At 45.3% G+C, this 13,410-nt stretch overlaps 1 protein-coding gene across 2 annotated transcripts in view; it reads left to right on the forward strand.

The window, feature by feature from the left end:
* The window catches only part of LOC141993114 (vascular endothelial growth factor receptor kdr-like), a 184,970-nt gene that overhangs the window by 105,298 nt on the left and 66,262 nt on the right, over positions 1 to 13,410 (forward strand). For both annotated transcript variants that reach the window (XM_074962420.1, XM_074962421.1), the window contains exons 10-11: positions 109 to 259; positions 6,130 to 6,250. In XM_074962420.1, the coding sequence (XP_074818521.1) occupies positions 109 to 259; positions 6,130 to 6,250 (272 nt within the window). The remainder of the gene's footprint in view (positions 1 to 108; positions 260 to 6,129; positions 6,251 to 13,410) is intronic.

The raw sequence follows: 13,410 nt of genomic DNA on the forward strand, positions 1-13,410 counted from the left end.
ACACTCCTCTGAAAACCAGGCCCGCCCAGTGAACGACACTGCTCCAGCTTTATGGATGGGCAATATTTGTCACCTCGCTTTATGGGGTTTTGGTTTTGTTTTTTTTAGAGAGGCCCAAAATCTATGAAAAGGAGACAGACTTTGACAAGGTCGCACAAGTGAATCTTGGAAGCACACAAACCCTTCAGTGCACTGCGAGCGGAACTCCGGACCCCAAGATCATGTGGGAATGGGAGCCATGCGCCCCTGCAGACACGCTGTAAGTGCACACTCCTGGGGCTCTCTTCTGAGGGTGAGCTGGTTACGTATCATTTGTTTCTTTTTCTGAGAAATCCTCTTGCCAATATACTTGGGCATCTGTGACATGGAAGACTTTAATGTCTGGGTATAGGACCAGTGCCCTTTCTTTATACTTTTCAAAGGGCAAGTCCAGGCCAACAGAGAGCTCTTGGAGCTTGAAGTCATCTGTCCACAGCATGGACAACCACAGTGCAGGCTCCCCCCTATAGCCCTGCTCATTTTTCTGAACCCTGCCCTGGAGAGATCCACTTTATTAGGTCTATTCAATCCTTAGCCCCTCAGCTGAGAGGGGTGGCCAAATGCCTGATCTTGAACTATTAAAGCAAATGGGAGTTTAGACATTCACTCAACTGGCAACAGGGCCAAGCTGGGCTCTGTGTCCACTATGAACTGTTCTGAGACCAAACAACTCATTTTACACAGATCACCAAAGAGCAGATGGTTACTATGAAACAAACTGGATTCAGATTAATGATCTGGAAGGGGAAGGCCATATAACCCCCTTACCACTTCCATGAGAGAGAATATTACAATACGGGGCAAGAATCATGCATCTTGTTTTCTTAAATTAAGGCAGACATGACTAGTTGCCTTGAAAGGTCACTCACAATTCACATTTTACTCCAAATTTATGTTTTGTACAAAAAAACTTCTACAAATACCTATGACCACACACTACAAGAAAGATGTGGAAAAATTGGAAAGCGTCCAGCGGAGGGCAACAAAAATGATTAGGGGACTGGAACACATGACTTATGAGGAGAGGGTGAGGGAGCTGGGATTGTTTAGTCTGCAGAAGAGAAGAATGAGGGGGGATTTGATAGCTGCTTTCAACTACCTGAAAGGGGGTATCAAAGAGGATGGATCTAGACTGTTCTCAGTGGTAGCAGATGACAGAACAAGGAGTCATGGTCTCAAATTGCAATGGGGGAGGTTTAGGTTGGATATTAGGAAAAACTTTTTCACTAGGAGGGTGGTGAAACAATGGAATGCGTTACCTAGGGAGGTGGTGGAATCTCCTTCCTTAGATATTTTTAAGGTCAGGCTTGACAAAGCCCTGGCTGGGCTGATTTAGTTGCGGATTGGTCCTGCTTTGAGCAGGGGGTTGGACTAGATGACCTCCTGAGGTCCCTTCCAATCCTGATATTCTATGATTCTATGATTCTATGACCAATGGAGAAGTTGACAAGTCTTTAAATTCCAATGGAAACAGCTGCTTTTAAAACAAATAACCATTCCCCTGCAGAGTGTGCAACCCGAAAGCACAAGATTTGTAGATTTTAGGGCCAAAAGGGATCATTATGATCATTGGGTCTGATCTCCACCAAGTTCTTAGTGCTGCAACAAAAGCAAAACTAATTCTATTGATTTGCATTGTTTCAGCCAAGAAATAGAGGTGCAAAAAATAACAGTACAAACAGCAAAAAAGTCAATTGGATTTGCAAATGAATTCGGCTGCAGTAGTCTACTGGGTTATTAGTAACAAAATGAAGGACATGTGCTTGTTTAATAGATGTTTTGATCTCAGTTACAGTAAGGCCATTTTACACTGCTCAGGCTGTAAATTACACCCATTTTATGGCCTCTTTTACTGTCAGAATGGTGATAGGTCACCTTAGTGTAACAGAATTGGACCAGATTCTCTTTAACCTGACAATGCCCCTTTGCAAAAAAACACTTAGCTTAGTTTTTTTCCTGTGAATCCTTGGATGCCAAATATATGGTTGGTTGAGAAGGGAATGGCAGATTTGTGTGAGCGACCAGCAAGGGCAGATCTGAAGGAAAAGTGTATTCTTTTTAAGTGTAGAAATCCAGCAATCACAGAGAAAAGACCCCACCTTCTATCCCTTCAGGGATCATTGATGGACAAATGTTTCAAAGATTTAGGTTCAGTTTCACAGAGGAGTTAATTGTGTCTAACCTGAACCTCGGGAGCCATCTTCTTCAGTGCACTTTGCATCGTCATCCACCCACATCAACCTGTATATGTCACGCTACTGCAAGGTGCAGCAAACGGCGGAGGGCCTTACTGTGAACGTCTGTTTGATAAAGGACTGGAGGCAGCCCGAGAGTTTGCAGAAGCAGGAGAAAGCCGGCAGGTCAGAATCCAGCAAACAGGAACTAAGCGAGTTAAACACAAGATGCTTCAGGAGGATTCTTTAGACAAATAGACGTTTCCTTTGTTCCCGTTGAGATATTAGCTAAGTAGCCCACGGGGAGACCCCTGGGCTCAGATCTGAATGGGGAGTGCTTCCCCTGGTGAGCACCAAAGGGAAATACAGGAGCCAAACGTAACAACTCCAGTTGCACTTTAACCCTTTTCTGCAGTGAGAAGCCTGGAGTCAGGTTTTCCACCTCAGTGATAAAGGCAGATGTGGGAATAAGGAGCGAAATGTGCTGTGTAGCTCCTTTTTTTCTGCTGTCGTCTGAAAAGCAGCAGTGGAAAATGTTTGTAACGCTGGCTGCAGTTTCAGCTCTTTTTCAAGGACATGTCTGGTGACAGGCCACTGGACATGGACAGGTCGCAAGGAGCATCTCCCAGACAAGGCCATTTTAGTGCAGCTGCTACCAAAGGGAAATTACCTGTGGGCTTACTTGGGACAGCAGCCACCAGGATCCTAAGATTCAAGCATCAGCAGCAGTCCTATGTTCACCCACGTAAGAACGTGAAGGGTAGCCTGGTAATTGGTTTAGCTTTTGGCCAGCAGATATACTGTCCCTCCAGGAATAAAACAACAGCTGGGAATTGGCAGACCTTTGTTAGAGCAGATAGATATTGCACTTGGCTTCCATGGAGGGTATTCAAGGCACCATCACTGAAGGTGTTTAACAAGGGTTTCAGTAAGACTAGAGAGGGAATACTACAGGGTAATGTATCACCCATCCTGATGGAAGTGTCACTAGCTCACCTGCAATCCCCTCCAAGCCCTACATCTCGGATGGGATTGCGAGACTCCACACTCAAAGCACAACATTTCCCTGCATTTTAGTTTGCTGACATACCACCAACAGCAGGCACTGTGTGTGAGTAACTCTGGGGCACTACTGCCAACCTGGTCCAGATTAGAACCAGTAACCTGGAAGCAAAAGGCCAGGCATAACCCCAGTCCCAACTCCCCGAGCTATTCAGTCCCTGATGTTATCAATTTAAATACAATTGCAGAGCGGCGTCTACCTCTGCTGGCCTCGGAGGCAGTCTTATCTCTCCTCAGCAGAAACTGTAGGAGGATTCCTGTGGGAAATGACAAACACCCCACCCTCCCTCATTTCCTGCTGTTGTCTCATTTCCTCTCCTTCTCTCTCTCACTGCTGTAGCTGGAGTCCCAATGAGTGGTCATTGTTCACTCCAAGTCTAGCTGTGATTTGACTTGTTTCCTTTGAGTTCCTGCCTTATGCAGACTTATGAGGGAATTGTTACTTGTAGGAAGCCACACAAGGCACCTTCATATCAGACTGTGCTGGATGGAGACACCAATATTAGTACAGATTTATTGATCCAAAGTGTGTCTTGTGATCTCCTGGCAAAAACACTCCTGCTCCAATGTGCACCTTACAGAGGAGGTCTTCTGTATTGGGAGCCTGATTGTCACAACTGCAGCACCCACAACTCCTAAGCAAATCAATGGGGTTTATGGGTGTGCTGCACCTCTGAAAATCAGGTCACATTTACTTTGCACAAGTTTTACCTTCTATAAGCCTATTCTGGTGCAATGGCCTCTAAGACTGAGGGAAGAAGTCCAGACTCCCTGGTCATCCAAACCTTGGCATCTCTGCTGAAACTGCTAACAAGGGGGCAGACTTCTGTCATGTTTGTTGACTTTGTGATGTAAACACCTGTCTTTTAGGATCTGAACTGAATTCACTGCCCAGCCATCAATCACATGGTAACAATTCCATTCACTCCCATCCTAGGCTGGATTTCAACTGGCAACTATGAAATGAAAAGATCCCTAGCCCAGCACAGATTCTAGTCCCCTGAGCCAGGAAGCCCTCTGAAGAGTGCCATCTGTGATGAAACTTCAGAATTAATAAGAAGCACGCCCTACTCTGTATTTGTCTAATATATTTGAATCATAGCAATGTAGAGCTGGAAGAGACCTTGAGAGGTCATCTAGTCCAGCCCCCTGCGCTGAGGCAGAACCAAATAAACCTGAGCCATCCCTGACAGGTGTTTGTCCAACCTGTTCTTAAAAACCTGCAAAGATGGGGCTTCCACAGCCTCCTTTGGAAGCCTATTCCAGGTCTTAACTACCCTCGTTAGAAAGATTTTCCTAATATCTCATCTAAATCTTCCTTGCTACAGATTAAGACCATTATTTCTTTTCCTACCTTCAGTGGACATGGAGACAATTGATTCACTGTTCTCTTTATAACATCCCTTAACATATCTGAAGTCTGTTATCAGGTCACCTTTAATGTGCTTTTCTCAAGTCTAAACATGCCCAGGTATTTTAACCTTTCCTCCTAGGGCAGGTTTTCCAAAGCTTTTATCACTTTTGTTGCTCTTCTCTGGACTCTTTCCAATTTGTCCAAATCTTTCCAAAAGCATGTCATCCAGAATTGGATACAACACTCCAGCTGAGGCCTCACCAGTGTCGAGTAGCACGGGACAAATACCTCCAGTATGTTACATACAACACTCCTGTTTATACACCACAGAATGACATGAGCCCTTTTTGAATGTATGCAAACATTGAATTAATTTTCAATATGCATTATTATTATGAATGGAACCTCTACTTCTTTTTCCTCTGTTGTCTTAGTACGCACCCCTTCCAATCCCTTTCCCTGCATTTGTCCTACTTGGCTTTTCTAAGCAGGGACATTAAAAGCCATCATTCACTTCCCACTGTTTGAATGAGTGGGGTTCTGAATTTCAGAATATACAGGAAGTGTCTGATATCTTTAATGAGCTATGACTATAATGATCTGCAGGTGTATTTCCTGTTTTGCAAATCACACTTTAGTGATTTGATTTAATTACCCCATACTTTCTGTCTTTAGCTGTTTCCTGGGGAGTGTAGTGGAGTTTCTTATGGAGGCTGCACTAGCTGGGGACACGTTGGTTTAGTTCCGTGCTCCACCACAGACTTCTTGTATGACCTTAGGCTGGTCACTTAGCTTCTTGGTGCCTCTGTTCCCTATCTATAAAAGGAGGATTTCTAGAAATGCCCCATACCACAGCATTGTTGTAGTGATAAACAGGGCTGTATAAATACCCTAGATAGATTGTCACACATGAGTTCCGGAGTGTCCAGTAGTCTGAAGGCCTCAGTTTGCAGAAACATCACTTGCAGTTCTTAGAGAATTGGGGGATTTTGAATGGTGGCAGAATGCTGATATTTGTGCCTCCTAACTGTGGAATATCTCACTATAAACACTCCTGCCCTGGTCTTTAGATGCAGTTTAAAAACCATGTTGACGCTAACCTGGTCTCTAACACAGTTTGACCAGCCATTGTGAATGGGACCAGCCCATGTTCTAACCTATGAATGTTGTTTGTTACAAACACATTGTTCTTCCTGTATTCTAATCTAGAGTTCATAGTTTAGACACATGTTCTGGCTGGTTTAAGCCACATCAGAAAATGATTTAACTGGATCAAAGTTTAAACCAAATTTCAACATGCCCCCAAAATGAGTTTGAGATGTAGTGATGGTCATTTCCACAAGGAGACAGAAAACTCCATCAGTTTGTTATCATTAGTAGCTTTCAAGAAGTCCAGGGGCACTGTACAGATAGAGACCACCTCTGTTCGAATGCTTCCTACATAGACCATGTAAAGTATGGGTGTATTTTTCAATTGCATCCTCCCCTTTCCACCTCCAGCTGCAGACACCGTGGAAAAAGAATTGTCATTCAGAAAAACATCAGTGAGGCAGACATGTGGACAGGCAACAAAATCGAGAGCATTGAGGAGAAATACATAATGCATGGAGATAAAAAAAAGGTATGTCCTGGAATAATCCTGGGTTTCTTGGAGGAGCTGCTGCACTCACACAGAATATCTCTCCCTGAGTTTCTCAAGCACTGCTTTCCCGCTAACTGCTAACATGCTTTAAATTCCACAGCCCTGAGATCATTTTCAAATCTCTGCTGTTTAGGAATGTTGGTCTCTGGCAGTGATGTCACTTGTCCTGGTTAAAACTCTCCAAAGACATGTGGGTCAAAAACCTTCCAGTCTCACTCACTCTTGAGAAAGTGTACGGACTGCTCTGCCCAAGAGGGGGCCTGTGAATAGCACTCAGCTCTAAGCTCCTCAAAATACTTCTCACTTACAAAGCACTTGGTTCTGGAATGCGCTTCACCAACATGCTCACAGTACACCTGTGAAGGATGGAAGCATTAATATCCCCATAACAATAACCTCGACATCTACATTTTCCTGAGCGCCCTCTAAGTTTCGAAGCACCCATTTTGAGGGTGCCCACTTCAAGATAACTTGGATCAGGTTTTCAGAGATTCTGAGCACCTGCAGCTCCCACTGGAGTTGTGGTTGTTTGCTAACCCTCTGGGGCACCAGTGACTCCACAACAGGTGGAAGGAGGTAAGACCATAAACACCTGTCTGTCTGCACTGGCCAGCAAAGCTGGCTGCCCAGGACCTGCATGTTGCACGCCTTCGGAGGTGGCACAGCGGGCATGTTCCCTGTGTGTGCTTGGGAGCTCCAGAAGACAGGATACTTCCCAAAGCTCCACCTGGGTCTGGGTCTAAATGCCGCAAACTGGAACATTTCAAAAAACAAGGTGGCACGTTTTATGCATGAACATCCCAGTCCAGGGTGATTGCCAAATGTTCCACGCCACAGCTGTAGACTTCTGACTGCGCTGGAGAAGAGGCTGTGGTGTGGCTCTGACAAGTTTTACCCTTAGTTATTATATATATATATGGATATTTATGGGTCTCCAGGCAGTGTCACAGTTCTGTTTGTTCAGTGATAGGTGTGGAGATGCATCAGGTGTGTTGGGACTCGATCCTGCAAGAGGCTTCGTTTTCTGATGCTGACCCAGCAAAGCACTTAAACACATGGTTAACTTTATGGGACTACTCACATGCTTACAGATAAGCATGTGCTTCAGTGCTTCCCTGGACTGGGTCCAGAGAGATCAGCACCCTGGAGAATCAAGTCCTCTCCCATCTGGTCTGTCTCATGGAGACTTTCAATGCTGAATGTAATTTAAAGCAGAACTCTGAAAATGTGGGTGGGGGAAGAAAAGCACAATTCCAATTTCATTCCTGGAGCTGTCTCCCTGCTGTGGCTTCCTCGCCTTTAGGATTGTATGTGTCTAGATAACACAGGACCCTAACATAGGCTCTGTCTTTTGCTGCTCCTCTAGACTCAGAATTGTAGAGAAGAAGCAACCACCTAGAAAGTCCCAGCTGTTTGTAAAGAATCTCAGCAGCTGCTGGAAGAGGCATATGAGTAGGGCAGAGATCTCATTCCAAACCTGGCCTGCTGTATTTTATAGAAAATTAGACAATGGAAACCCCCTCTTGGGAAGAATAAAAGCTATTTAATTCAGATCCTCTTCTGGCAACTGACAACAGTCTCTTTCTCTTTAGATCAGTGGTTCTCAAAGCCGGCCCGCCACTAGTTCAGGGAAAGCCCCTGATGGGTTGGACTGGTTTGTTTACCTGCCACGTCCGCAGGTTCGGCCGATCGCAGCTCCCACTGGCTGCGGTTCGCCGCTCCAGGCCAATGGGGGCTGTGGGAAGCGGCGCGGGCCAAGGGATGTGCTGGCCACCCTTCCCGCAGCCCCCATTGGCCTGGAGCAGCAAACCATGGCCAGTGGGAGCTGCGATCGGCCGAACCTGCAGATGCGGCAGGTAAACAAACCGGTCCGGCCCACCAGGGGCTGTCCCTGAACAAGCGGCGGACCGGCTTTGAGAACCACTGCTTTAGATAACAGCAGCTTGTCCCCACAAAGGTTCTTCCTTTGTAAAGCATTCAGGTCCCTGGCTTTTGTGGTTCTCAAGGCCACCACCCATGTCAGGTCTGCTGAGCTCTTGCTAATAAACTCAGGGCTAGTCTACACTAGAAGCACTGCACGTGCACCACTGTAGCGAGTCTGCTGAAGACACTCTATGCCGGCAAGAGAGCTCTCTCCCCTCAGCATAATAAAACCACCTCTGTGAGTGGTAGTAGCTATGTCGGCAGGAGAAGCTCTCATGGCACTTAGGTCTGTGTAACGTACGTCGCTCAGGAGGGCAGCTTATTCGCACACCTGAGTGATGTAAGTTATACCAAAGTAAATGGCAGTGTAGACAAGGGCCTCAATCTCCGTCTCGCTTCATGCCAGTGTAATGCAGGAATAACTCCATTGAAGCAAATGGCGCTGGGAAACCAATGTGAGAAGAGAATCAGACTCCCCACATGCGTGATCATGAAACAGACCCTTCTGGGTCCGGGGCTTTTACGTGTTTGAAAATCAGTTTTAAAAGCCACGGCGCAAATAAGGTGTCTTGCAGTTGCTACAACAGTTTTAAATTCCCCCCTCCACCAGTCTTTCAGCAGCAGCTGCTGCTTTGTGCATCGGGCTGGGATTCCTGAAACACTGCAACAAAACATAAACATGACTCTTTTATTTTGTTTTGTTTTCCACACAAAAGGCAAATACCCAACCTCACCCCACCTCCCATTCTCCCTCCCCAAAAAGACTTTCAGGTGCAAACCTGGCAAGTTTTGGCCAAGGGCAAATATCTGACCAATTGTTTCTGGAATTTCAGCCTCGGGCTGCCTTCTCTGCCCAAACCTGCAACAATTACCCTTCCCCAAAACTGCAAAGTCTTGTGAACAAAATCACAAAAAATAATCCTCCCGATGACAACGGATGAAGTGAAAGTTGATCATTTTGCAGAGCTTTAGTGGACATTAGTCTACCAGACAGGGGAGAAGAGTACCACAAGCCCAACTCAAAGCAGCTCACAAAGCCTTCCTCAGAACAGGAATAGCCGGTGCAGCACAGGGCAAATTTCTTCTCCCATCCCTGGCCAGAACAGACCATGTCTAGTATGGTTTCTGTGACTCATTCAGTCCTTGCCTTCCTGAGTCCATTGACAAAGGTGCCTTCCTTAATGATGACATCCGTCCAGGAGCCATGGGCTGAGACCACTGCCTTAATTCCCATAAGCTTCTGATCAACCATGGCTCATCATTAAGTAGAATTCAGAACAGTGAACTAGAAGCAGAATGCTCTTTGGCCCCATCTCTTCTCCTGAAACAGTCTGAAGCAGGATGGTCCAGTGGTTAAGGAACTAAACTTGGGCAAGTCACTTATTGTGTCTCTGCATCAGTTCCACATCGGTAAAACTGGGATAATAGCAGTTTCCTCCTGCTGCGAAGATAAATACATGTAGATTGTGCGGTGCTCAGGTACTATCATGTAAGTACCTTAATAAGGCCTTCTCTACACTACGGCTTAAGTCGATGTAAGTTACATTGCTCAGGGATGTGAAAAAAACAGCCCTCTGAGCTATGTAACTTACTTCAACTTAACGCGGTGTCTACACCTGTCAATGTAGTACATCTTCACCAGATGCACTAAATCGACATCGCTGCATCAATCACAGCGGCGCTGATTTAGCACGGTAGTGAAGACAAGAGGCAGGTCTATGCTACGGAAGGGATCGACGCTCCGAGATCGATCCGCTGGCAGTCTATTTAGCTGGTCTAGTAAAGACCTGCCAAATTGACTGCAGATTGCTCTGTACTCTTCCCCCGACGAGAAGAGTAAGGTAAGACAATGGGAGATTTTGTCCCGTCAACCCCCAAGGGTGTAGACCCTGCGGTAACTTGACCTAAGGTACGTTGACTCCAGCTATGTTATTCACGTAGCTGGAGTTGCGTAGCGTAGGCCGACTTACCGCAGTAGTGTAGACATAGCCAAGGATACATAGATCCATGCTCCTCCACCCAAGTTTATTTTTCTAAATATGACTCGTTCTCCCTGTAAGCAATCTCTCTGCAACAAAACTGTTTTGTTCCTTTGGGATTATTAAAATAACTTTGCAGCTGTTGTTTGATCCCCGTTTGCAGTAGCCTTTTCTGGCCTTTGTTGCTTTTTCTAGATTGCAGTCTTGCTGAAGTATTTATGTTTTTGTGCTTTCCCAAACTCTCAGTACATACCCTTTGTACGTACACATTTAAATATTTGATTATTAAACTTTCATTAAAAGATACATTTATAAATTATATAATTTTACAATTTATGATTTGTTCATTCGTTTTCATCTCCCCCTGGCCCGCTGCTTATAAAGGCATTCTGAAGTCTTTCCTAATAACTGTGTCTTGATTAAGATTTATTCCTATTAATAAAGTTAGGTTATGTGAATCTCAGATTTCAGCCCTCTTGTCTGCCAGCTTACATTGTGGACAATCCAACCCACCCCCTTTCTGAAGACCAAGGCTATCTGTGTTGAGTTAAGTGGAGCCTTTGGATAATAGAATATAATTTTTAAAAGACACTGATGAAATCTTGTAGCCTTCAGACTTTTTCTTGTTTTTATCAGTGGTTATTCCCACCAGAAATGAAACAGACAGGAAATGTACCAATCCATTCCCACCATGTCCTAGCAAGTAATTCATCTGCATTTGACTAGCCAGATGAAATAATAAAGATGTTGGAGACTGGGTTAACCTGGCTTTTATTGACTGTGTTATGAAGCTGGGATTAGCTGAAATTGGTTATTTTTCCTGTGTGACTTGAGCCTGTCCTGCCATAGATGAAGTCCTGCAAAGGGGAGGGTGAATTTTCCCTCGTCTCCAGCTCTTCACTACACTCTATCTCAGACTCCTTCAGTTTCAGGGTCTCAAAGGCCTGCAGAGATGCATGTTTGTAAAGTGACACAAATACTTTAGGGTCCTGCCTTCAGAATGCAAAATGCAGAAACCACCCCCCATAAATTCCTGGGGCTGCTGCCCTAAAACCAGAATTTTGCTCTCTATCAAGTGCACTGAGTTTTGAACTTTGGTTGAGGCTCTACTGCATTTTCTTTTAGCCCTGAGTTTTCCCTGCATCAGTAGCGAGCCAATGACCCAGCAAGGTGCTAGGGGATTCTGTGCTGCTGGAGGGGACATTTTTTAGTTGAGATGTCCAACCATCTCATAATAATGCCTTGCTAGGATCTCTGAGTGCCTTGCACACAAAAATCAATGAAGTCTTACATTATCCTTGTGGGATGTAGGGCTGTTGTTATTATTCATTTTCACAGATTGGGAGGGGAATTTCATCGCTCTCCCTCTGTGAAGTTCCCTGCCCAAAGACTGATGACTCATGAGTGAGTTTCAGCCTTAAGGTTATTCTGGACACCGCAGTATGTCACTATAACCAGGGCATTAATTCAGACTTCCTGGCCAAATTCCTATTTGGCCAATTTATGTTCTGCCAACTAATTTCTCCCTGCAGTTTTGGTTGGACACTGGAGTCTTCACTTCCTGTCTTAAACTGTTAAGCCGCTGCCAGAGGTGGCTTCATTTTAGTGCCAGGTGAAGCATCTCACAGGATGTAAATTGCTTTGAGATTTTCCCTTCAGGTTGAAAGATGCTGGGATAATATTCCTTTATTCTCTTTCCCATTATAAAACTGATTGTATTGATCTGAAGTTGGGCGAATAGGTCATAGTAAAAAAAAAAAATAGCAGGGTCCATAGATAATGCAATCCTTGTTTCTGTGGGTCTTTTCTCTCGCACACGTGTATATGTGATTCAGAATCTGATGAGTTAGTTTGCCCTGTTCATGCGGCTGATTGGAGGTGTTTTTTGTGGGGAGCCTTATGATTTTATCTGGCTGATGAATTTCAGGTGGACCTAGGGGGGCGTTAAGCAGCTCCAGCTGAAAACATCAGAGTTAAACTGCCCTGGAGGAATGAAGTATAGTGCCTGGGGGTGCACAATACAGGGATTGAGCTGCAGAAGAGTTTGTCAGCTGGAGATAGGTGAACAGCTAACAAGATATTTTAAAAATATCACCCCACACGTGTGCACATTTCAAATGAGCTTCCAAAAACAGCAGCATGTTTGTCTGTTTAACAGGGCCAGGTGAGCAGTCACACCCCAGATTTCTGTTAAGGCATCCAAATTCCAGAAAGCAGATTGTGCCATGTAGGCTCTGGCTTACGCAGAGGGCAGGACACAGTGGCACCACCCCTCCCTGAGCTCTCCAGTGTACAGGGCAATGTGTGGGCTGCACTATCCCTTTCAAGGGCTTAGCCTTCTTCCCAGAGTGCCTGGTGAGCTCCAAGGAGCCATGCCAAGGGCCGCCCTGCCCACTTTGGGTTTGTTTGTTTGTGAATCCCAGGGTGAGAGGCAAAAGCAGCCTCACCACTCCTGCAGAGCACAGGACCTGCTAGTTTGCTTGGGATACTCCAGGGGTACAGGAATGCTCCAGGCACAGTCAGCCCCCTGCCCATCAGCACTAGGGCCAGGCCCAGTTTAGTCTACTCACAGCAGAGGTGGGTCTAAAGATGCAATGATCGTGCCTGCAGTGATTGTTCATGTCTAGAGCAAGCAGCACTGGTTCCCTTGCTCCAAATGGCAGCTGCTAATTAAGTTGGTGGGTTTCCCAGAACCACCACGAGCCAATAGCCTGCCAGCCCTTTCAAGCAATGATGCACCATTCAGTCATTTTCCAAACAAAGCATGATTGTCGGCCCCTGGTGGGAGTGGCCATCAGTACAATTTGGCACAAAGTATTTTATATGAAAGGGCCCTCAAATGTAAGCAAAACAACCACATGATGCATAACTCACCAGTGAGGGTTTTTTTCATTCCATGTTTATATACGCGATAATAATACTTTGTGCTTATTCAGCACCTTTCACCGAGGATCTCACAGCACTTTATAAGCAGTAAGCCAACCAATTGGCCTGTGAGGTAGGTAAGTATTGTCTTCGTTTGACAGGGAAACTGAGTCATGCAAAGATTAAATGACTTGCCCAAGGACACAGAGCTAATCATTCATAGAGCTGAGAGAAGAGCCCAGAAGTCCTCAGTCCGCTCCCTGGCCCCTTATCTAATTGCTAGTCCTCACACCTTCCTTTATCAGCTTTTAAATGAACATGCTAAGATCTGACTGGGATAGTTAAGACAGCAACTTTAACAATGAAATACAA

Source organism: Natator depressus, chromosome 9 (assembly GCF_965152275.1).
Source record: "Natator depressus isolate rNatDep1 chromosome 9, rNatDep2.hap1, whole genome shotgun sequence".
Lineage (NCBI taxonomy): Eukaryota > Metazoa > Chordata > Testudines > Cheloniidae > Natator > Natator depressus.